At 33.8% G+C, this 24,508-nt stretch overlaps 2 protein-coding genes across 7 annotated transcripts in view; one reads left to right on the forward strand and one right to left on the reverse strand.

The window, feature by feature from the left end:
• Mis18bp1 (MIS18 binding protein 1) overlaps window positions 1–19,687 on the forward strand; it is a 38,662-nt gene extending 18,975 nt beyond the window's left edge. Inside the window, exons 7-17 of one of the 3 annotated variants that reach the window (XM_078050177.1) lie at window positions 1,101–1,188; window positions 2,120–2,277; window positions 2,513–2,652; window positions 3,541–3,637; window positions 6,613–7,483; window positions 10,457–10,629; window positions 11,281–11,441; window positions 14,352–14,500; window positions 17,087–17,174; window positions 18,604–18,655; window positions 18,808–19,687. In XM_078050177.1, the coding sequence (XP_077906303.1) occupies window positions 1,101–1,188; window positions 2,120–2,277; window positions 2,513–2,652; window positions 3,541–3,637; window positions 6,613–7,483; window positions 10,457–10,629; window positions 11,281–11,441; window positions 14,352–14,500; window positions 17,087–17,174; window positions 18,604–18,655; window positions 18,808–18,911 (2,081 nt within the window). In that variant the 3' untranslated portion in view covers window positions 18,912–19,687. Of the gene's footprint in view, window positions 1–1,100; window positions 1,189–2,119; window positions 2,278–2,512; window positions 2,653–3,540; window positions 3,638–6,612; window positions 7,484–10,456; window positions 10,630–11,280; window positions 11,442–12,858; window positions 12,946–14,351; window positions 14,501–17,086; window positions 17,175–18,603; window positions 18,656–18,807 lie in introns of those variants that run through there. The other 2 variants (XM_078050178.1, XR_013439015.1) reach the window with 2 other exon arrangements.
• A 385-nt stretch (window positions 19,688–20,072) lies between these two features.
• Window positions 20,073–24,508, reverse strand: part of Fancm (FA complementation group M) — a 60,971-nt gene continuing 56,535 nt past the window's right edge. For 2 of the 4 annotated variants that reach the window (XM_040274893.2, XM_005331749.5), the window contains exons 22-23: window positions 23,462–23,753; window positions 20,073–22,070 (exon numbers count right to left, since the gene is read on the reverse strand). In XM_040274893.2, the coding sequence (XP_040130827.2) occupies window positions 21,935–22,070; window positions 23,462–23,753 (428 nt within the window). In that variant the 3' untranslated portion in view covers window positions 20,073–21,934. Of the gene's footprint in view, window positions 22,071–23,461; window positions 23,754–24,508 lie in introns of those variants that run through there. The other 2 variants (XM_040274894.2, XM_021730686.3) reach the window with 2 other exon arrangements.

Here is a 24,508-nt window from a genome sequence, read left to right on the forward strand (position 1 = left end):
ACCACCACACCCAGCCTTTTTTTTTTTTTTTTTTTTTTTTTTTTTTTTTTTTTTTTTTGAATTTTAACATTTATTTATTTTTTCTTAGTTCTTGGCGGACACAACATCTTTGTTGGTATGTGGTGCTGCTGAGGATCGAACCCGGGCCGCACGCATGCTAGGCGAGCGCGCTACCGCTTGAGCCACATCCCCAGCCCCCACACCCAGCCTTTTGTCTCAATTAATATAATAATTGTCTCTTAATTAGTCTCGTTTTTTTTCCACTCACTTACCCAGACTCTTCTCAGAATAGCAGCTAATACAGTTCTATTAAAGTAAGTCAGATCTTGTAGCTTCTTTACTCAAAATCTTTCCATAGCTGCCCATCTTACCCTAAATAAATATCCAGGTCCATAAAATGACCACAAAACTTCAAATTATAATCTCCTGTGCACTGTATCTGTTATCCATTTGTGTAACCTTCTAATACTAACCACTCATATCACTGGAACTGCACTGATTTCTTTATTTTTTTATGTATTTATCTTTTAGTTGTAGATGGACACAATCCTTTATTTATTTATTTTTATGTGGTGCTGAGGATTGAACCCAGGGCCTCATACATGCTAGGCTCTATTCCACTGAGCCACAACCCTAGCAACTACACTGATTTTATTACTTCACAGTCAGACCAGGTATCCTCTTGCCTCATGGCTTTTTACTTTCCTCTGCCCTTCTTACATTCTAATTCCACATTGCTACATGGTTCATTCCCTCTAATTCTTTAGGACTTTTGCTTAGCATTTCATTTCAGTGAGGTCTTCCCTGACTATCCATTTTTAAAATTGCTGTTCTCCCATGAACATCTTTATCCCCCTTTTCTGCAGAACATCTAGCAAACAGGACATTTACTTGTTAGTGTGCTTAACTGTATATACTAGAAGACCAGTTCTATGAGGTCAGAGATTTTTTATTTACCTTGTTAACTGCTGAATCCTCACTAAAAATACTGCACATAATAAACAAAAGTACATGCTTCTTGACTGATTTAGTAAATTAATGATATCTCTTTAAAATTCTAGGCTTTTAGATAATTGTTTTTGTCATTTGTCCTTAAATAGGATATCCATATTATCTCATAAGGAAATTTATGTTTGGATTTCCAGAAAATTGGAAAGAATACATTGATAATTTTCTAGAGCAATTAAGGTAAAGTATTCTTTTAAATTTTAAAAAATGAACATTAATAAAGTATAATTTATATTAATAAATGTATGCATTTTAGATGTAAAATATAATGAACGTCACATACATGTACTTGTCTTTTGGGATGGTACCAGTTTTGAAGTTCTTTTTGATCTCAGAAGAGTTTCAGGAAAAAATAATACTTTATAAGTATTTCTGCCATGTTGAATAAATCTAAAAGGGAAATAAAACTTTCAGCATATTTCTAGAAATATTCTTCATTCACCTACCCTTTGAAGGACATAATGCTGTTTAATACCTTTTTTCTTTTCATTAATTCTCAGTAGTTATTCACTGTCAGCTACTTAACAGACACTGTAGTTAGCACTGAAAAAAATAAAGAGTTTAAATAATTCTTGTCCTTAAGGAGCCCATAGGGGATACAGAGCTTAAAGTTAATCATAGTACAAATAACTTATAGGGACTAGCAGTTTTTTCTATAAGGGACCAGATGGTAAGTATTTCTGTGAATATGTTGTGTCTGTTCCAGAAACTCTGCCTTGGCAGAAAAGTAACCATAGGTTGTATGAAAATGAATTAACCTGTCTGTGTTTCAATGAACTTTATTTACAAAACAGTCAATTGGCAGGACTTGCTCCATAGTTTTCTTGTAATATCAGCTTAAGTAGGAATTAAGAGCATACAGTAGGAATCAGTTATGTTTTTATGAATCCTCTGATTCAATATGTTGAACTTGAGTTCTTTGTGGAATAGGGATGGAAATCTGGAAAAAATCAAAATGTAACATTAAAAAGTACAGTTAGCTGGGGGAGGGGGAACTTATTGAGGGGTTTCCTTTATTTTTAGGTTTAGTTGTTTTTTGTTGTTGTTGTTTTGTTTTCTTTTGTTTCTTAAGGAATAATATTAGAGAAAAAAATAATATAATTGTCTTTAGGGCTAATGAAAAGAATAGGAAAGAGGCCAGAGAAGAACAGAGAACTGCAGGGTTTGACTCTGACATACGAAAATCAAAGAAAAATGATGCAGAAGAAAACCAAACATATGTCGTCCAAAAGGCCAACAACACTTATGACCTTAATTGTGATAATTTGGGTACGTTTAGTCTTTTCTCTTGGTATAGAGGTAGCTGACAGACTTCTGTTTCATCCTTTTGCCAAACTATAATAGTCTGCCTTATATGCACCACCACCACCAAAAAAGTATGAACATTAATTTATAGCCCTTTCTAAGTAAGTTTTTTTTTTTTTCAAAATAGGCTCTTTAATGTAGAAAAGCAGCTTACCTTTGCTGTAATCATTTATTGAACTGTTCATTATTGTACTTACAGAAATGAAGAATATTAAGTGTAGTGGATTGCCAGGACCTACAGAAATAAACAATGGCTATAATAATTGTCAAAATAAACCACCAATTGACCAAGTAAATAATACTAGTCAAAATACAGGAGGATCTTACTTTTCTAAGCAGGTAAGTTATTTACTGTACACTGCTTGTTTAGAGGGGTAATGTTGTACTTGAAAAGGTTTAAAAGACACAAGTGTTGTAAGTACCAGTATCAGTTTTGTGGGTCAGTCCAACCTCAGAAACTAAAAGTAAAAGGGACTTTATTTGGATCTTAAAAAAAGTGTTCCATAGAAGGCTGGGAAAAGTGAGAACTTATATTGGACAAATGGTGTTAATCTACTATAAGACAATAACAAATTTTTTTTGTGAAGAAACTGCTTTTAGTGTTGAACAGGTACTAGCAATAGGGCCATGTAACCAAGAGAAAAAAGAAAAAAAAAACCATATATATGTAGTAAAAATATCTGTAAAATAAGAACCCACTAACTGAACTCTCTGGGCACAGTGTAATTATCCATTCTAGCTACCTGAAGTCAGAAGGCAACCAAAATCCACAATCCTAGGTCATAGTTGGAATCTTCTTGTACAAGTCTTCACTTGAAAGCCTCCTGAATCCATTTTGAAAAACTCTTTTAATATTGTTTTTATTGTGACTTTGCTATAATTCTCATAACTTTTCATTAACTTTGGAACTCTAGATAAATGTATTGATATTTATTTTCCCCAGTCTTTAGTTGAAAAGTGAAATTTAGAGCTGGGTGTGGAGGTGCATGCCTATAATCCCAGTGACTCGGGAGGCTGAGGCAGGAGGATCTCGAGTTTGAGGCCTCCCTAAGCAACTTAGTGAGATCCTATCTCAAAATAAAAATCAAAAAGGCTTGGGGATTGGCTCAGTGGTTAAACACCCTCTGAGTTCAATCCCTGATACCCCCCCCCCCCAAAAAATATGCTTAAAATCCTGTTTAAATGGTAGTTGTTGAAATAAAAGCAGATTATCTCCTTTTTTTGAAGGAATTGATTGGAAATAAAGAATATAAAAAATTGTCTTCAAAGAAACATAAAAATTGTGAAGAGATAAATAAAAGGATAATTAAAAATCAGAAGCAAGGTAATATATTTTTAATGATTTTGTAATGATAAGAAGCTACTGTTAAAATGTTTTTAATATGTTAAACGTGATCTTATGAAATTTTTTTAATGCCTTTATTTGTTTGTTTAGTGTTTTGTGATGCTGAGGATCAAACCCAGGGCTTTGCACGTGCTAGGCAGGTGCTCCACCGCTGAGCCACAACCCAGCCCCCAAATTTTAAACCAATAAACTGGGGGCTGGGGTTGTGGCTCAGTAGTAGAGTGCTTGCCTAGCATTCCTGAAGCACTGGGTTCAGCACCAAATGAATGTAAAATGAAGTTATTTTTAAAAAAAGAAAAAGAAAACAATAAACTGTTTTAATGGCTTTAAATTTTTATTACATGAAATGATTTCTATAATAAAATAATCAGTTACTTTAAATACTACGTTATGCACAGGCCTACCTTCTCAAATCTTGGTACTAAATAATTTTATTTAGATTACAAAATTATACATAATCGGGCTGGGGATGTGGCTCAAGCGGTAGCGCGCTCGCCTGGCATGCGTGCGGCCCGAGTTCCATCCTCAGCACCACATACCAACAAAGATGTTGTGTCCGCCGAGAACTAAAAAATAAAGATTAAAAATTCTCTCTCTCTCTCTCTCTCTCTCTCTCTCTCTCTCTCTCTCTCTCTCTCTCTCTCTCCTCTCACTCTCTCTTTAAAAAAAAAAAAATTATACATAATCTTAAGTATACTTAGAAATGTTCAAAGACTGAATCCTTCATTAAATGAATACTATAAATTAGTTTTGTGTTGTATGCATTTTTTAGAGTGATTTAATTAAAATCCTATGTATCAAAATTTAAAGAGCCTTTCTCTAAATATTATTGAGTTCAAAATTGAAAATTTATTTCAATCCATCAGCCTAATAGCATTTTTTTTCTTTTTATGTTTTTTTATTCCTGTATGTGAAAATGAAGAACATTTATAAATGTGGTGAGGAAAGCAATATTACTTAGATTGCCGAGTTCATACATATTAGGTTAAAGTATTCAAAATAGGCAGAATCTTTGTCAAGATTATTTAATAAAATGATTTAAAATGTTCTGAATAGAAATTTTTTTTTCAAAATTATAATTTCAAAATTTTCCAATTTTCAGTTGAACACTTGAATTATATGAGGAATTAGGAGAAAATAATTTCTTCATGATTTGAAGATCTATGATGCCAGTGAAAAATCTTACAGAAGTTTTTTGGGTTACTTTGAATTAGTACTACTTCTTCACAAATTATATTTTAGAGGCTTTTCTTCCCGTATTCAATATTATTATTATTTTAAATTTTTTTTAGTTGTAGATGGACACCACATCTTTATTTATGCATTTATTTTTATGTGGTGCTAAGGATCAAACCCAGTGTCTTACACATGTGAGACAAGTGCTCTACCACTGAGCTACAACCCCAGCCCACAGATTCAGTATTATGTATTAGTCTTTCATTTTGTTGTTGATCTTGTAAACAGTAGCATATAAAATGTATAGTCTGTTGTTTTATGATTGGTATGCTGATTTGAAATTTATATGTATTTATAATTATAATAGGAAATTTAAATTTCAAATTTCACTTAGTTTAGCTTCTGGTTTCTCAAGTTTCAAATTAGAGCACTGCACTCAACATATTTTCTTTAGTGACATGATATGGTAAAGAATTTTCAGTTATTTAATTTTGGTTACTTTCCCATGATAATTCATGGAGTTGGCAGAGATTCAGTGAAGGTTTGTCTCTGACTACCTTCAGGGTTGAGGTAGAGCTATAAAGATTAGAGTTTCATGTTGTCCTAATTCCATCCTTAACTAGCACAACTATTATTTCATATTTTACATGTCTAGTCAGGTTTAGTGACCTTAGTGGTTTTCTTAATATCTTCTAAATATTTTAGTTCCAGAGAGTTAATGTAACAAATATTTATTTGTTTAGTGTCTACAGTATACATACACATTGGTACTAACAATAGCAAAAATGTCTGAACATGAAAATAAAGTTCTTATTATTAATGTTTTTTTCCAGTCTAATTAAAAGAAAAGATTAATATGCAATTATAATGCAGGACTCATTTTTAAACATAGCATGACTTTAAGTGTATGCTGGAAGCTTAAAAGAATAGCTTTCATTCAAAAGAAAGTTTTTGTTTTTTTGTTTTTTTTTAAACTTTTTTTTTTTAGAGAGAGAGAATTTTTTTAATATTTATTTTTTAGTTTTCGGCGGACACAACATCTTTGTTTGTATGTGGTACTGAGGATCGAATCCGGGCCGCATGCACACCAGGCGAGCACGCTACCGCTTGAGCCACATCCCCAGCCCACTTTGGAAATCTTTTTTTTTTTTTTAATTTTTTTTTTTTTTTGAGAGAGAGGAGAGAGAGAGAATTTAAATATTTATTTTTCAGTTATTGGCAGACACGACATCTTTGTTTGTATGTGGTGCTGAGGATCGAACCCGGGCCGCATGCACACCAGGCGAGCACGCTACCGCTTGAGCCACATCCCCAGCCCAAAAGAAAGTTTGTAGATTAACTGGGTTAGAGAATAAAACCAAAACAGGTATTAATTTGGTTTGTAGAAGAGTGAGGAAACTTTACATGTAAAGTGAAAAGCATTAAAGCCAAGAACCAAGCAGATGAGAGAAATAGCCAATGGTCTGATAGAATATGGTTCAGATTTGAGGACAGTGAAAGACTGGAACTTTATTGAAGGCCTCTCAGAGGAGCTTGTATGTGTACCAGTAGACTGAGAAGTCATTGGTAGGTTTGTATAAATAATCTGGTATGCTTAAATTAAAAGAGGAATGATTTAAATTTACCTGTGCTTCAGGAAGATTAATAGGACAGTAGGATATACAATGGAACTTGGTAAAAAATATTGTATATTTTATGTTAAAATTTTTTTCTATACTAAAATTTATTTAGACCTAATTTGAGATTTTTGTTACTGTTTTTGTCTTGTGAAATTAAAGAGAAAACTGAAGAATTGGATGTACCCATTGATATTCTAACCTCAAGAGAACAGTTTTTCTTAGATAAAGAAAGAAAATCCATGGCTGTCAAGCAGAAGAAAGCTTATGTTTTAGTAACACCACTGAAAACTAAAACATTGATAAAGCAAAGATGCATGAAGTATAATCTGTCCTTTGGAACCATTAAAGCAATAACAAATTCTGCAGTGCCAAAGCATCAAGAAGAAACTTACAAGTCAGACTTAAACAAAACTGTAAGTCCCATGAGTATATCCACTGAGACTCTGGAAAATACATTTGAGTGTAGTGAGCGTCATAATAGTGAAAACAAGGAAAATTGTGATGAATGTCTTTTACTTACTGTCAACCAGAAAATAAAAACGCCTAGCCCTAAAAATGAACAAATGGTCACCTATGACTTTAAGAAAAATGCCGGGTCACTATCAAAATTGAAGAAAACTGAAAGTCAAGAAGCTATGTGTTTTTACAATCATCAGTCATCACTAAATTTGTCAAGTGAAGAGAGTAAAATAAAAAAGGAAATTAGAAGGAAAGTAGAGGTTGAGAAAACCAGAGCAGGAAATACCAAAGAAACAATGGTTCAGCTGAGAAAAAGCACAAGAAATTCCACAAGGACTATCTCAGTGATTTCAGAATCTGAAACTGAGGAAAGTGAAAATGAATTTCATATTAAACAAAAGAAAGCTAGATCTTCTGCTAAAGAAAGTCTTCTGAAATCCGGTGTTAGGAATAAGCTTCCAATTATTGAGGGAATGGGATCCGATGAAACTAACAGGCATCCCTTAGAATGTTTACCTTCATTAATTCAGGATGATGAATGGAATGAAAAGGAATCAGAGAAACTTCATTGGTAAGTAGTGGCTACAAAAGTGTTAAAGACATAAAATACATCAGTAAGGGGCTGCTTTAGTGTCTTGTAACCATTATTACTTTAAGATGCCAATAGTGAGTTTTCAACAGAGTGAGATTGATCTGTTGTGTCTGTTGCTGGTAACTCAGGTATGATAAGAATTGGATTTGTCTACATAAATTTCACAGTTTGGGTAATGTGGTAGTACAGAAACCAGGTAACAACTGAGTAATCAAGAATGAATAGGAAGGTAAAGACGTAAAGACAACCTAGATGGACAACCCAAGAAATTTGGCAATGATGGGGAATAGAAAAATTTGGGACCAAAAGCAAGTGTGAAGATAAGGGAAGCTATTTGGTTGCTAACCTGCTTATTTGTAAGATGGCTGATGCCAAGGTATAATGGTATGCTGATGGAAATGATCTAGTGGAAAAAAGGAAAAAGTGATTGATTAAAGGAGAGAAGGATAACAGGAACATTCTGTTTCCTTTGTTTTTTGTTTGTTTGTTTGTTTGTTTTTTTAAAGAGAGAGAGAGAGAGGGAATTTTTTAATGTTTATTTTCTAGTTTTCGGCGAACACAACATCTTTGTTTGTATGTGGTGCTGAGGATCAAACCCAGGCCGCACGCATGCCAGGCGAGCACACTACTGCTTGAGCCACATCCTCAGCCCATTCTGTTTCCTTTGTATCCCTCCAACCTTATAACATTTGGTCAAATCTGCTTTCTTGAAATATTTTTCCTCAGGTACTTCCATGGCATTGTACTCTTCCAATTCCTAAATATTCCTCCTCTAACTTATTTTATTCACTAATTTACTTATTCATTATCCCTGGGGATTGAACCCAGGGGTGCTTTACCACTGAGCTACATCACCAACCCTTTTTTATTTTTGAGATAGGGTCTCACTAAGTTTAGGTCCAGCTGAGGCTGGACTCAAATTTGCAGTCCTTCTGCCTCGGCCTCCCAAATTGCTTGGATTATAGGTATGCACTTCCATGCATGGCCTCTGCTTATTTTCAGACAGAGAAGGTAATTTTCCTTCTTACTCTTCAGATTCTTATTCTAGGCTGCTTTTGTGCTGTGGTATCCCCCTTAGTGATCTTATGTCCTCTCAAATTCCAACTCTCTTTTTAATATAGTGATTTTCAAATCTATCTATCTGGCCCTGAATTCTTGCATTTAGATGTTGCCTGGATATCACTTTATAAGGTTTGACTTAATACAATTAAGGTGGAGAGGTTTATTTTCCATTGATAAAACAGACTTCCCCAATCTTCTACCCACTTTGCCTGCCCATTTCAACTTCTGGAAATGTAATTCTTCCAAAGCTAGGTTTAAATTCTTTGTCATTATTTCTTTAAAATCTCATGCCCATAAGGATTGGTTCCACGACCCCTCGGGATACCAAAATCTGTGGATGTTCAAGTTGCTTAAATAAATTGAATAGTATTTGCATATTACCTATTATACATCCTCCCATATATTTTAAATCATCTCTATAGATTATTTCTAATACCTAATACAACGTAAATTCTATATAAACAGTTATCATTAAAGAATGAGAAGAAAAAAGTGTATGTGTTCAGTAGAGATTTATTTTATTTTTCCTGAATATTCTGATCATGTCTGTACACATTCAGATTTTTTTTCCTGAATATTTTAGTCAAATCTACAGAGGTGGAACCACAGAGATAGAGGGCTGCTGCAAATTTTGTCAAAGAAACAGTATTTGAAGTAAAGACATGATATAGTTGATATAACACTAGCATCCCTAATCTGAAATGTTCCAAAATCTAAAACTTGTTGAGTGCTGACAAATGCTACAAGTGGGAAATTCCATACCTAATCTTACATGATTGATCATAGTCAAAACACAGGCACACTAAAAATGTTGTACAAAATTACCTTCAGGCAAGGGATGTAGCTCAGTGGTGGAATGCTTGCCTAGCATATAGGAGGCCCTGGGCTCAAAACCTAACATTTCCAAAAAATAATAATTACTGGGGCTGGGGTTGTGGCTCAGTAGCAGAGTGCTTACCTAGCATGTGCAAGGCTCTGGGTTAGATCCTCAGCACCCCATAAAAATAAATAAATAAAATGAAGCTATTGTGTTCAGTTACAACTAAAAATATACATATATTTAAAAAATAATTACTACTTTGGGTTTATGTGTACATATGTGGTTTATAAAACAAATTTCACGTTCAGACTTGGGTTCCATCCTCATTACATACAAATACTCCAAAGTCTTCAAAGACAATGAAAATCTGAAGCACTTCTGATCCTATCCCAAACATTTTAGATAAGGGAAACTCATCCTACACCATTTTTAAACTAATTGGTGAGATAAATAAGATAAATTTTCTGCTGAATGGTCAGCCTAAGTACAATATATAAAGTCTTTTTATTGTGGGAGGTAATATGTATACCAGGTTCTAAACAAATTTACAAAGGAACTTTTAGAATGAGTTAGGAATTACCTATGTTTCTACTTTTTTTTTTTTTTTTTTCAAATTTTGGTTCCCTCAATTAAAAGAGCATTTTGTTCTAAAATACAAAAATTTTCAAATTACAGTGGAATGAAACTAAGCATAAGACTTTTTTATAGGGGAGGGGCCTGCGAATATAGATAGGTAATAGAACAACCCCAGGTTCAATCTCTAATACCACCAAAACAAAAACAACAAAAAAAGGTTTATCTTCTGGCATAGTCGGCATTAATAAGATTTATAAAACAGTATATAGGAGTCATTTATGCCAAAGTTTTCCCAAATCATTGATCAGATGAACTTTGAAAAAAAATTTATTTATTTATTTATTTTTTTTAGTTTTCGGCAGACACAACATCTTTGTATGTGGTGCTGAGGATCGAACCCGAGCCACACGGATGGCAGGCGAGCGCGCTACCGCTTGAGCCACATCCCCAGCCCTTGACTTTCTTCTTGTTTAACTGGTTTTGGTCTTCCACAGTGCTTTTGCATCTCTACCAAAGTACAAACCTGGTTTCTGGTCAGATGTAGCTAAGGCAGTAGGTTCTCGAACTGCTAAGGAATGCCAGAAGAAATACCTGGAAGATCCTCGAGGAAAAGGACCCCAGAAACATGTGATTAAGAAAAAGCAAGCCAATCCCAAAGGCCAAAATGGTAACCTTTGTCATTTTCCTAGTGCTCAGTGTAGACTTCTAATCACTCACCAATTATATTTTATATTTATCCATAGTCTTATTACAGGTATTTTTTTTTAAAGTGTTATCCTATATACCTACTTCTGTCAGTAGTAGCTTTGTAGCCTTGTGCTTTGAATTTTTTCTAGGAAATCGTAAATTAGATACAGAGATTCGGTACCCAAATTATTATTCTGATTATCTAATTTGATTTGAGGCCGCTTGATTAGGGCTCACTAGTGATTCACAAACAAGAAAACGATGAGAATAAATTTAATTTTTATAATCCCAGGATGATATGCTTAGGTCCGTGGTTGCTAATAAAAGGTGTTTTATTCGAGAGAAATCCTATAAGATTTAAAGAGATAATTCATTAAGGTTTTACATTTTAGCTAAATAACTAAATCAGGCATTTAGCAGCAGGGGTATGAGACATAGCCTTTCTCACAGAGTAACAATCTCTTAAACCTCACCTTGCCTAATCTTAGTTTAATGAGCTTATGTAGGCTAATCATACTGCATAGATGTCAATGTAGAAAGAATCATTTGTTAAAATAATAGAAGTTGTTAACTATATAAAGCAGTTAATATATAACTAAATCTTTATCAAAATGTCTTGATGACTCTTAAGGTGAGAGAAAGAATGATAAAAAGCAGAATATTAAGATAACTGCCAAAGTGGGAACTCTTAAAAGGAAACAACAAATGAGGGATTTTCTGGAACAGTTGCCAAAAGATGACCATGACGATTTTTTCAGTACAACACCTTTACAAAATCAAAAAAGAGTATTGGTAAGAGTCTCAAATGTATGAAATCATTGTTTTCTTAACCTATACTGACCTTTTTTTGGGGGGCGGGGGTACCAGGGATTGAATACAGGGGCACTTTACCACTGAATCCCTAGTCCTTTTATTTTTTATTGTGGAAGAGAGTCTTGCTAAGTTGCTGAGGCTGGCTTTGAACTTTGATCCTCCTGCTTCTGCCCTCCAAATCACTGGGATTAGAAGTATGTGCCACCACACCCAGCTTTTTATATTGACTGTATTTTATATCTTTCATTTTTATTTATGGTAGTGTTCATTACTAATATTTCAGCCCAAGGATGGATAGCTTTTATAGATATGACCAAAGAGTAGGATAGGAAATAATCTGTATGCCATTTTCACCAGTTTCCAGAGTCTGCCCTTCAGTGGTTCAAACTTAATATTGTAAAACCAAATAGGAAACAAATAAATAGTCAAACATATATGTTTAAAATGTAAGGAGATTTCAAGATGACCAAAAAGAGGTTCTGGGTGCTCACCTTCTCCTTCTCCACAAAGAAAACCAGAGCAACAGGTGGATGGAAAACTGCATTCCAAGAGTCTAGACTGTTGTAGCTTGACATCATCTTGAGAACAGTCACAATTGGAATTCAGACTTCCCTAGGGGCCATAAGCCTCTGTATATCCCCATCTCCTAGGCCCTATAGATATTCTGCCATACTAGGACAGAGGGCTTCAATCTCACAAACACAATTAGGCCTGCACAATGCCTTATGTTACAGTAGGTGGCTAAGCTCAGCAGTATAGGACACCCCCAGGACCCAAGATACCAAGACACTTCCCCGCTGGAACTGCACCCCTGCCTTTTCACTTCCCAATAGAACTAGCTACCCCATTGGCTACCTGTCATACCATTTCCAGCACCAGGCCTGAGAGTGCATACCCCAGACTGCCTCTGCTAAGTATACTTACTCAATACGCCAGCATTGCTAGAGCTGGCACTACTCTACACCCCTCCAACAGTGGAGTTCACACCAGTGGTGCTGAAGAATTCAACAAGAGGAACTTAGCAATTATACATGAAAACTAAACATACTCTTGAATAACCATTGGCCAATGAGGAAATATAAAAGTAAATTAAACAATTTCTTGGAACAAACTAATAAAAACACAACATGCCAAAACCTATGGAATACAGCAAAACTCATATTATGGAGAAAATTAGCAATAAGCACCTATATTGAAAATGAGAAAGCTACCAAATAAATAGTCTAACACTATAACTCAAGAAACTAGAAAAATAAGAGCAAACCAAACCCAAAATTAATAGGAAAATAATAGTAAATATCAGAGCAAAATTTACTAAAGTAGAGACTAAAAAGAAATGCAAAAGATCAATGTAATGAACAGCTGAGTAGATTTTTGTTTTGTTTTGTTTTTCTAGGTACTGTGGCACACACCTATAATCCCAGCAAACTCAGAAGGCTGAGGAAGGAAGATCCCAAGTTTTGAGGCCAGCCTGGGAAACTTAGTGAGATCTGGTCTCAAATTATTTTAATAAACAAGGGGCTAGGCTAAGTGATAAAGCGCACCACCCACCCCCTACCCCGCCACCCAGTTCAGTCCTCAGCAATGCAGAAATAAATAAATAAGCAAATAAGTAAGTAAATAAGTAAATATAAAATATGTATAGTTATATAGATGTGTACATCTATATACCTTCTGTGTTATAGTCTTTTTTAAAAAATAAGTTAAAATGTTCACTGTAGATACATCAATGGATTCATAGCTTTCAGAAAGCATACTGTGCTAATATATTACAAAAGCTATAAAGATAAATTCTATTCTTCAGAATTCATCCTAAGAAATTCAGAAGCTTAAAATCTTTGCAAATACTCATTCCAGGTTTAACTGTATAGCAAAAACCTGGAAATGAATATACAGTAAATGTTTTTCATAAGCAATGAAATATAGTATAAATATGAAGTGCTAGTTTAAGAGTATTTTAGAATCTAAATGTTAATTGTATAAAGATTAATGTACAAATACATGGATATGGACAATTGAATTGAATAATATCATAACTGTGTAATTTTTTCAGCTACCAGTTTCTTCATATTGTTTTCAAATCATCTAAAATTTACAAGACTAGTACTCAGTGCTTTGCAGAATCTAGTTAAAACATTATTTCTGCCTCCTTTTTGCTTATACAAATTATAGGATACATTTTAAGGGTGCCATCTGAAGCCAATACTGTGTTCCCTTCACAATATCATGGTCCAATAGAGGTTGTACCCTTTGTTATCCCACCATCATTTCGTGCTCTAAATACATATGTTTAGGACTAAATACAAGAGTAACAACATTAAAAAGATAGAAATTGAAAGTGAATTAGCTCATTTTCCATGGCACAGGTCTACTTTTTCTACAATTTCAGTATAAAGATCTTTAACACTGCATGAGTCCCTACTAAGAGCCAAGCACAGTTCATTTTCATTTTTATTTTTATTTTGTTTTTTCTACACCTAAAGTCAGCAAGCTGTGGGCCTTTTGGTCAAATTCAGTTTATCATCTGTTTCACAGAGGTGCCGATTTGTTTGCATATTATGTGCATCTGCTTTCATAGTAACACATTTTGAGTAGGTGGGACAAAGACTGTAGGCCATGAATCCTAAAGTATTTACCGTCTGACTCTGCAGAAATCATTTGCATACTTCTAGTCTGCACAGCCTTTAGAAATAGGTGTTACTGAATCCATTTTACATGCAAACAAATTTCTTTTGTCTTTAGTGATTCTGTCATCAATCTACTACTGTTTTTAATTATCTAATTTGGAAAATTATGAGGAGAAAAACACCAATTCACTAAAAATCATCTTATGATAATGAAAAAAATATTTATTTTTATGTGTGCCTGCTGAAAATATTTGTTTTCTAGTTACCAAGTTTCCAGGACAGTCAAGATGCTGATGATATTCTGCCAAATATGGACAGAAATCCAACAACTCCATCATCTGTTATCTTTCCACTGGCAGAAACTCCTCAGTGTCGGCATGTCACTCCTGGCATGCTGAACTCTATAAACAGGTGAATAATTTTGCATGTGCTATTTGAATATTCTGCATCATTGAGGAACATTTAAATATTTCATGAGTTGAGAAACAAAGATGTAGTAATGGGAAGAATTATTATTTAAAGAATGATGGGCCAAGCATGATGCACACCTGTAATTCCTGCCACTCAGGAAGCTAAGGTAGGACGATGGTATGGAAGAAGGTCTTTCTAAGTGTGATGCAAAAATCCAGAAGCCACAAATGATAAATAAAGTCAGCCATATGAAAAAAATTGTATACGTTTCGCCTGGTATTAACTACTGCAAACATTGAAAAGATAAGTTCTTACAAAAGAACTTACTGCAATTTGTCACAGGCAAAGGCTAATAATTTCCCTAATATGTTTCCTACAAATCAGCAAGAAAACAAGCTTTTCTCATGCATATGTTAATAAAAATGTAAATCAGTACAATCTTCCAGGTGCTATGGCACACACCTGTAATCCCAGACACTCAGAAGGATGAGGTAGGATGATCCCAAGTTTGAGGCAAACCAGCAACTTGGCAAGATCTTGTCTCAAAATAAAAAATAAAAAGGACTTGGGAGGATAGTTAGGTGGTAGAGTTCCCCTTGATTCAATCCTTAGTACTAAAAAATAAAAATAAATAAGTAGAATCTGCAGTAACAGTTTGTCAGGATCTGTCAATATGTATAAACCATACATGGCCTTTGAACCAGGAATTCTGTTTTTAGAATTGTGAATGTACACCTAATTTATTGTAGCATTGTTAAAATGGCAGAATTCAAATGTTAATCAGTAGGGAATCTCAGAATGAATTCTGATATATTATGTCATCATACAAATTAATGAAGAAATTTTTTATTACTACTATGGTCAAATGCCCAAGATATATTAATTAAAAATTGCAAGATGCAGTGAATAATGTGTTATGTGCATATATATGTGTATAATTGCTTTTATTTAAATATCTCTTGACGAGATAGGTAAAAATGTTTAGGGATGAATGAAAGTGTGACTTGAATCTTGAACTGTGTGTATATAAGAACTATTTGAAATATAAATATAAATGAAATTAACAGGAAAGAATAGGAGTGACCAATAGTTTGATGTCACAAAGAGGGCTATTCCATTTGGCAATTAAAAATGCTGATCTTGCTGGGCGTGATCATGCACGCGTGTAATCCCAGTGGCTCAGGAGGCTGAGACAGGAGGTTTGAGAGTTCAAAGCTAGCCTCAGCAATAGTAAGGCACTAAGCAACTCAGTGAGACCCTATCTCTAGATGAAATACAAAAAAGGGGGTGTGTGCAGCTCAGTGGTTGAGTGCCTCAAGAGTTCAATCCCTGGTACCAAAAAAAAATTGTTGACATGGAATAATGTTCGGACAATAATTGTTTTTAAAAATTAAATAAAACAACATATAGCATGATCCCAATTTTATACAACATGAATTCATAGAGAAAGGAAATTTTTTAAACTAAAACATCAATAGCTAGTATTTAGGGCTGGGGATGTGGCTCAAGCGGTAGCGCGATCGCCTAGCATGCGTGCGGCCCGGGTTCGATCCTCAGCACCACATACAAAGGAAGATGTTGTGTCCGCCGAGAACTAAGAAAAAACAAATAAATGTTGAAATTCTCTCTCTCTGTCCCCCTCTCACTCTCTCTTTAAAAGATAAATAAATAAATAAATAAAGGCCACAGTGCAAATATTATAAAAAAAAAAATAGCTAGTATTTATAGGCTGTGTGGGATAACACTGATATGAGTCTGTGAGTTTCTGTTATATTTCCTGTTTATACTGCGTTTATAATAATACAGGACTTCTTTTTTTCTTATAGCGCAAATACCCAATAGATTTTCTATCCTAAAATCTTTTTTACTTTAAGAAATTGAGTTTTGTTTTCTAAACCTTTACTGTCTCTTGACTTCACCATCTCTAAAAGTTGGCTTAACTTTGTTGTTGTTGTGCTAAGAATTGAACCCATGGCCTTGTGCGTGTGAAGTGAGATAGGGAATTGAAAACCACCATTATGTTTGGCTTCAGTTTTCATCTGTAAATTGTAGGGCAGTCCTATTTTCTGAGAATGAGCTGGAGTAGAGATGAGGTAAAAAGAAATGAAAAAACAAAACCTTCATCATTGGTATGGGGAATACAAGAAATATATAATTATGGAGAAATAAAAGCTGAGCTGATTGAAAACCAAACATAATTGGAAGATAAAAATACAGAGTATGCATTGCCAGACATAGCCTTAAAGAGGTGTACATTCTCAGTAGTGAACTACTGATTTTTTTTTTTGGTACTTGGGACTGAACCCAGGGGCTCTGAACCACCCACTGAGCCACATTCCCAACCTTTTTTTTTTTTTTTGAGACAGGGTCTCCCTAAGTTGCCAAGGCTGGCTTTGAACTTGCAAATCCACCTTGCCTCAGCTTCTCAAGCTTCTAGGATTAACAGTTGTGTGCCAACACACCTGGTGAAAATCTACCTTTTTTTTTTAAGATTGAATAGATTTTAGATTTTAACAATTACTTTTCAGCCTGAAGGTAAAAGTATTATAGTTAATTTTGACTTGAAATTATTTTGTATTTAAACAGGAAGGATTGTGATAAGTATGTTTATCGTATGCAAAAAAATCATAAAAGTAATGGTGGCATTGTCTGGGGCAATGTTAAGAAAAAAAGGGTAAGTATTTTTATTATTTTATCCAACATTTATCTATAGAACCCTGTAAGATATGACATATTATAATAGCTATATAATAGTCCATGTGAAATAACTACTGTAAGATTACAGATGGAAGCTTATAGATCAAACATTTGACCAAGGTAAGAATGAGTAAAAAGAGTTACCAGGGAATAATCAGACTAATTAAATCATGATTTTTATAGAAGACATTTCATCAGCTTCCATGCAGCTTTAAAATAATCTTCAGATGGTTTTCAGATTCATCTACTTAATGATAACCAGACATAAGAAGCAAGATTTTAGAAAAGCTAATTCACTTCAAATTTCCTCAAAGCTAATCGTGCAGACTAATTTATGGGGACAGGAAATTCATACCCTAAAAGTACTCCTTTTCTTCCCTAACTTAACTTGAAATGTTTATGCTGCATACTGGCTAGAATATAATTCCTCTCTCAGAGTCTCTAAATATTGGCATTACATAATCACATCCATGTTCCTGGACTTCACTTATACACAGGAAATAGTAAGTATTTCACTGGGACCTTGCTTTAAAATCAGTCTGGAGACTCTTGTTCTTTCAAAGAAATTTGAACTCCATAAATGAACTAGATAGACTCCTTAGTGATCCTTAAGATTCCCTTTCTACAGTCCCACAATTCTTAGGGGGAGAAAGCCATGGAATGAATGGGAGTCTAAAGATTTGACTCAACCAGGCATTGTGGCACACACCTGTGATTCCAGTGGCTTATGAGGATCATGAGTTCAAAGCCAGCCTCAGCAACTTAGTGAGCTGCTAAGCAACTCAATGAGACCCTCTCTAAATAAAATACAAAATAGGGCTGGGATGTGACTCAATGGTTAAGTGTAAGATTTGTCTTTTTTTCCAGTAAACTGGTTCTTGCTAAGTTCCCCAATCCAGTGCTTCTCGTGTGTGTGCACAAAGAGTGCCAATTTTAGCTAGTACTATGAAAATGCACTTAAAATTTTGCATATGTTACCACCATTTTAAGCCAAGACTTTGAGGTAGGGGAACTAATACTTTGATAGTATAATGTTTTCCAAATATGGACTTTTTTTTTTTTACTATAGTCAGTTATTTGATTATGAAAAAATATATTTTTACTAGCCAAGGATTTTAATTATTTAAATGAAATAAATATTTCAATATTGGCTTTTAGAAGCATATAGAGTATCCTTTAGCCATTGTAGCATTAGTTTGTAATGTTTTCTTACAGTAATGTTTGCCAACAGTGAGAAACAATATCCAACAAGTTGTGATTTTTGCCCTGGATGAATGAAATAAAATTAGGCTTTTGACAAATAACTATCAAGCATTTTAACTGTTATACTGTGTATTAAGCATACTTAATTTTCTCTAGGCTTGAAAGTAGGTACCACTTACCTATAAATGTGAACTCTTTTATAGGTTGAAACTAATTTCTCAACTCCAACATCAAGAAAAACCCTGTTTAACCAAGGTAATTTATTTATTTTGTAAATAAGGCATCTATTATTTGGCAATATTTATTTAAACAATCCTGAAATTGTTGTTAGTTCCTTACACTTTTTCAATTTTCACTAAAATTACTTGGATATGTATTAATCCTTTTTATTAAATATCTCCTTACAGACTTAGGAGACAAATCTGGTATTGGAAAACTTTTAACTAATGCTATGGAACCTTCAGATGAAGAAGAGAAAGATGATTATTTTTCAAATTCTGATTCTGAATAGTAAAAATGAGAATGATTTAATGATTTTTATCATAAAGCAGACAGTATATTTGTATCTCCATTGGGTGAATAAGCATTTTTTCATAATGTAGCTTCATATGAAAATATGGATTTTTTTCCCCAAAGGTTTCATGTTTGTATTAAAATATCCTGTCGAATATTCCTCATTGCTGCAGGTTGTTTACACAGCTATATATTTGTGTTTTGTAATATTAAAATATAGTTTTAAGTTTCTTATAAGCATCTAAGTCTGTTTACTTTACTTTAATGATTTAATAAAATCATGTCCCAAATAACACTTTTTAAAGTCTTGCTACCCTAAAAAGGGGAGGTGGGGAGATGAAAGAAGTTGGATTAATGACTTCTGAATTCATGAAAAATTACAGCATTTGTCACCACCAAAGTTGATTTAATGTTTAAATTATGCATTGTTGAAACTATTTAACGTTTCTCTCATTTCTCATGATCTCCCTATGAAACCAATGCAACTTTAATTTATTGATTTTTAAATATTTTACTAGAGAACAGATGCTACTGCATTCTACCACCCTGCTTTCATTTGCAGACATACAGGTTAACAGATCCACCATTATAAGGAGCCAAGTTAATGAATATTATGTCATAGTAAACATCCTTTCTTTTACTTACAGCTCTTTAGAAATAACATTTTAGCATAATTCTGTCATTATGTTTCAGAATTTGACATAAAAATATTTTCTTTCTGGTTATAGTACACATTCATTCCTAACTATTCAAATAAAGTTAGTCTTTATAGTATTTGTTTCCAGGTTGTTTTTATTTTTGTTTTATTGACTGATCAGAGAAAGAAAACAAATACACATTTTGTTAAGGGTGCTGATTAAGTTTCTTAGTAGTAGAAGTTTTTCTACTTGAGCATTTCTAAAAAGTTTACTTGGGGGCTGGGGTTGTGGCTCAGTGGTAGAGCACTTCCCTAGCATGCATGAGGCAACTGGGTTCGACTCTTGGCACCACATATAAATAAATGAATAAAATAAAGGCCCATCAACGTCTAAAAAGAAAATTTTAAAAAGATTACTTAAAAAATAGCATGATTAGACTACCCTTCTTCTTTAAACTACTATGATTATTTCCATTCCCACAACCCTTAGTAGATATAGGATGGAATAAAGGAAAGGAAAGATATAAAAGGTTTGTTTTATTAGAGTGGCCCTAAAAAAAATACCATTTACAAGTTAGATGCCAATATTTGACATTACATTACATTCTGCTGCTTAAATTTACGGTAGTATATTGGAAGTTAAGAAATCCATGACACACAAAAGTATTTTATAACATTAAGTCAAATCTAATAACAAAAAATTGTGGAATGGCATATACTTGACCCAGAACACAAGTCTTACTCTCAGTGCTCATATTCCCTATGTCCAGTCTATAAACTCCTTCAGTGTCCTTTTCTACTTTGGTGGTCTTTTTTTCTTTTTCTTTCTTTCTTTTTTTTTTTTTTTGGTATCCTACCCTCTCAGGTTCCTGGTAGTCCCATTTCTATTAGGTCATAAAGTAAATTAATAATGTTTAAGGTAAGATAAGAAACCTCTGAAGAAAACAAAGCAAAAATGCAAAAGACTTTAAAAGGCTCAAGGATTAAAATAATAAGATAGATTAGTAATCAAAAAGATGAATAGTAAAGGGACACAAATGAGGCTGCTGCTTATTAGTTCTTCTAGACTTGACTTTTTAAGAGTCTAATTTATATTCAAAATAAAAACAAAGTCTTAAGTTAATAACATCACAAATATAATGGGTGAAAACCAAATATATTCAATCTTGTTCAAAAAAATTTTTCCAGCCAGGTACTATGACATACACCTGTAATCCCATGGACTTGGGAGGGGAGGCCGAGTCAGGAGAATTGCAAGTTTGAGATACTGTCTCTAAATAAAAAGATACGGGGATGTAGCTCAGTGGTTGAATGTTCCTAAGTTCAATCCCTAGTACCATATATACATGGAGGAAAAAAAAGTGTCGCTTTTTTCTATTCTATATAAATCTAAAGATAAACCTCCCTAAGCAATTTGGTGAAAATTTGTCTCAAAATAACGGGGGTAGGGGATTTAGCTCAGTGGTAAAGTAGCCCTCGGTTCAATCCCTAGGGAAATCCACCCCCCTCACACACACAAGAAATACTAAATTCAAACTCTTATGCCACTTAGAATATATTTCAACAACAAAAGTAATAGTTTGGAGTCCATATTATTAGGACTTGAATATACTTGACTTGTATATATCTTTAGTGGAGGTGACATTCAGTTAAAAATTTTTAAATTTATTCTAATTTGTTATATATGACAGAAGAATGTGATTCAATTCATGGTACACATATAGACACAATTTTTCATGTCTGATTATACACAAAGTAGAGCCACACCATTTGTGTCTTCATACATTTAGTTAAGATAATGATGTCCACCTCATTCCACTGTCTTTCCTACCCCGATTCCTCTTCCCTTCCCCTCCATCCCTTGCCCTATCTAAATTTTCTACTTTCCTAGTGACTGGGTTATTGATCTGACAAGACACCTACCACTTAATCCTTATCAATATATATGTTTAGATTCAGTACATTTAAAATATTGGCAATATTATAGTTCATATATAGGAATAATGGTTTGTGACCACTAAGTTGGCAGTAGGCATGGATACTATTCATGCTAAGAAATAACAATGACAATACATCTTGCAGGGAAAATCCCAGAACACATCTCACTCAGCTTTTATTTTCTCCTCAATAGTACTTGTAACAAAACATTGATTTATTAAATAAAGAAATTAATTCCATAATCTAGTCAAAATATTTACTAAGCATTAAAGAATTTCTTTTAAAATAATTTGTAATCTACATAAATAAAAATGTACACAAAATATCTTTAAGTGATAAGGAAATATTCTGTTACATATTTTAAACTGGCACAAACCATAGCAATGATTACTGAAGTGCATTTAGAATTGTGAGAATACAATAACTTCATCTTGAGTAGTCTCTGATCATGTATCATATTTCAATCTATCTTTAAGATCATTTGGTAACATTTCCGTATCAAATATGTAGTGAACATATCTATAGATCTCCTCAGCTTTTTGATGAGTCACTTGTGCACAGGTGGAGATTTCTTGAGGTGAGCTGAAAAATAAATGGGACAAAAACATTATACTATAACTTTTGGTTTTTATAAAATTTAATATTCTTACCTTACCTAAAGAATACCAAATAGCATTTAAGAAAAATCACATCTTCCTGAGCATTACACATGCAGCTGATAAGTCTTTAGCATTAGTTAAATAAAACAAAAACATTTCATTTATATAAAATCATCTGCTTTACAACTGAATATTATCTCCCCAAAATTCATGTGATGGAACTTTGATCCCAAATTGATGGTGCTGGTTTCTGTCTCCTCCTACTACTACCACCCCCAAAAAAGGTTCATGTGTAGAGAACTTGGTCCTCCAGGCAGCAGTTCTGGAAGATGGTAAGGACCTTTAAGAGGTGGGGCCTAGTGGGAGAAGTTTAGATTCCTGGAGGCAGCACACTGCCTTTGGCAGAGATTGTAGGATCCCTGTTTCTCTCCCTGTACCTGGTTTGATAAAATCAAGTGCTCCTGCCTTTGCTATCCACTCCATGAGGTAACACAGAATCACTACAGAGCCTTTGCTGTGCTTGTTGAACTTTCAATCTCCAAAATGGGCTAAACAAACCCTTCTGTGCCAGTTACTTCATTAGCATAACAGTGGGATGACTTAACACAGATCATATTTGGAGGTGGGGACTATGGGAGGTAAGTTGATCATAAGAGTCCTCAGCACCCTTTTAAAAGAGGCACCAGCTAACTCTGCTTCTACCCTGAGAGAATACAGGAAGTCAGTAGACTGCAACCCAGAAGAGAGGGCCTTTGCCAAAACCCAACCATGTTGCCACCTAGACTTCAGACTTCTAGCCTGTAGAACTCTTTATAAGTCAGCCAATAAGTGTATGGGATTATAGCAGCCCAAATTAACTAAGACACCATACCTCCTATGGACCTTTAATTAAAATAAACTTACGTTCTAATATATCCTTCTGCAAGCAATATAATAATCAAAAACCAGGCTACGGGTATGGTTCAATGAAAAAGTACTTGTCTAGCATGCACAAAGTCCTGGGATTGATCCTTGGCACTTTAAAACAAGCAAAACTAGTATAATTCTCAACTTGAATGTTCTAGTTACAGAACTGAATGGCCCAGAAATCTTAGAATGCAAGGTCAAACTGTTGTCTATCTCCCCATAGAGCTCTAAGCACCTTGAAGGCAAGGCCTACTCCCCCCCTGCCCCCAATTAGTGTCTCATCTTCATGAATTAACCAATACTTGGTACCAGTTAACAGGCAAAAACAAAATAAAACAACAACAACAACAAAAAAAAAAAGTTTATTAATGGTCACTGAGTCTTTTTTGAAAATATTAAAATTCTATGAAATGCTTCTAAGAATCATTTAAAAGTAATCATTATAAAATGTTACAAAAATAGACATACCTGTTAGCCATCTCTTGCACAGATGTAAATTGGTGACACATATTTAATGCAGTTATATAACTTATATTGGGAATACTTAAATAAAATTGAAGTGCCTCACATTTACTACTGTTTACCACTGTTGGAACATGAATACCAACATTCTTTCTTTGTTCCACTAAAGACAATTCCTTTAGCAAATCTGCAGTTTCTTCTTGGCAGGAACTGAAAAGAATTCGAATTCCAGCACCAATTAAGGTGGTCAGCAGACTGTCATAACTCTTTGTTCTCTTGAACATCCTTGATGTGTCTCCTAAATATTTCATGTTTAGGAAAATATAAACTTTAGTAACTAACACTAAGTAGAATCATTAATTTATAATTTTTAAATACCAAGATCTATAGCATTGAACAAACTAGTGCTACATTCTACTAATGAGAAACTGACAGCAAACGTTTTAAAGTGACTCTCTAATATCTAAGAGATATTAAGGAGAACTTCAACTGAAATCAACATAGGAAGGTGAAAATATAAAAGAGAATTTATATTTCTAGATAATTCACTTTTGAAGACCAAGGCTATATTATTAATTTCTTATTGCTGGCATAGATGAAGGGCTCCTTAATTATTGGTTTAACTAATATAAAAAAATTATCTCATGTACTTATTCCAAAGGTAAACTACAGAAATATCCTGCATGCCCATTTTAATGTTACTTCATCATTAATTTATTAGCCTAACATTCTTGTTCATTTTCTTTTCCATATTCTAGTTACAACCTGTTTTTGGCATTCCCCACTTATGCCCACCAAATTTATACCAGTTGGCCAGTTAACCAAGAAGCTGGTTATACAATTTTTTTCTATGTTACTTTCTCTCTGTTCTAAATCTAATTCCTTTATCCCTCACTTGTTGAATTAAAAAGGAAAAAAAAAACCTTAATTTAACTGAAAGATAACATTTACTTATCACTGGTCACATGGTTCACCAGTGATAGTATGGGGGATGAAACAGTTGCCTAATTCTCAAATCAATGTTTTACATAAACTATACTATTTAGTTTTATG

Source organism: Ictidomys tridecemlineatus, chromosome 5, assembly GCF_052094955.1.
Source record: "Ictidomys tridecemlineatus isolate mIctTri1 chromosome 5, mIctTri1.hap1, whole genome shotgun sequence".
Lineage (NCBI taxonomy): Eukaryota > Metazoa > Chordata > Mammalia > Rodentia > Sciuridae > Ictidomys > Ictidomys tridecemlineatus.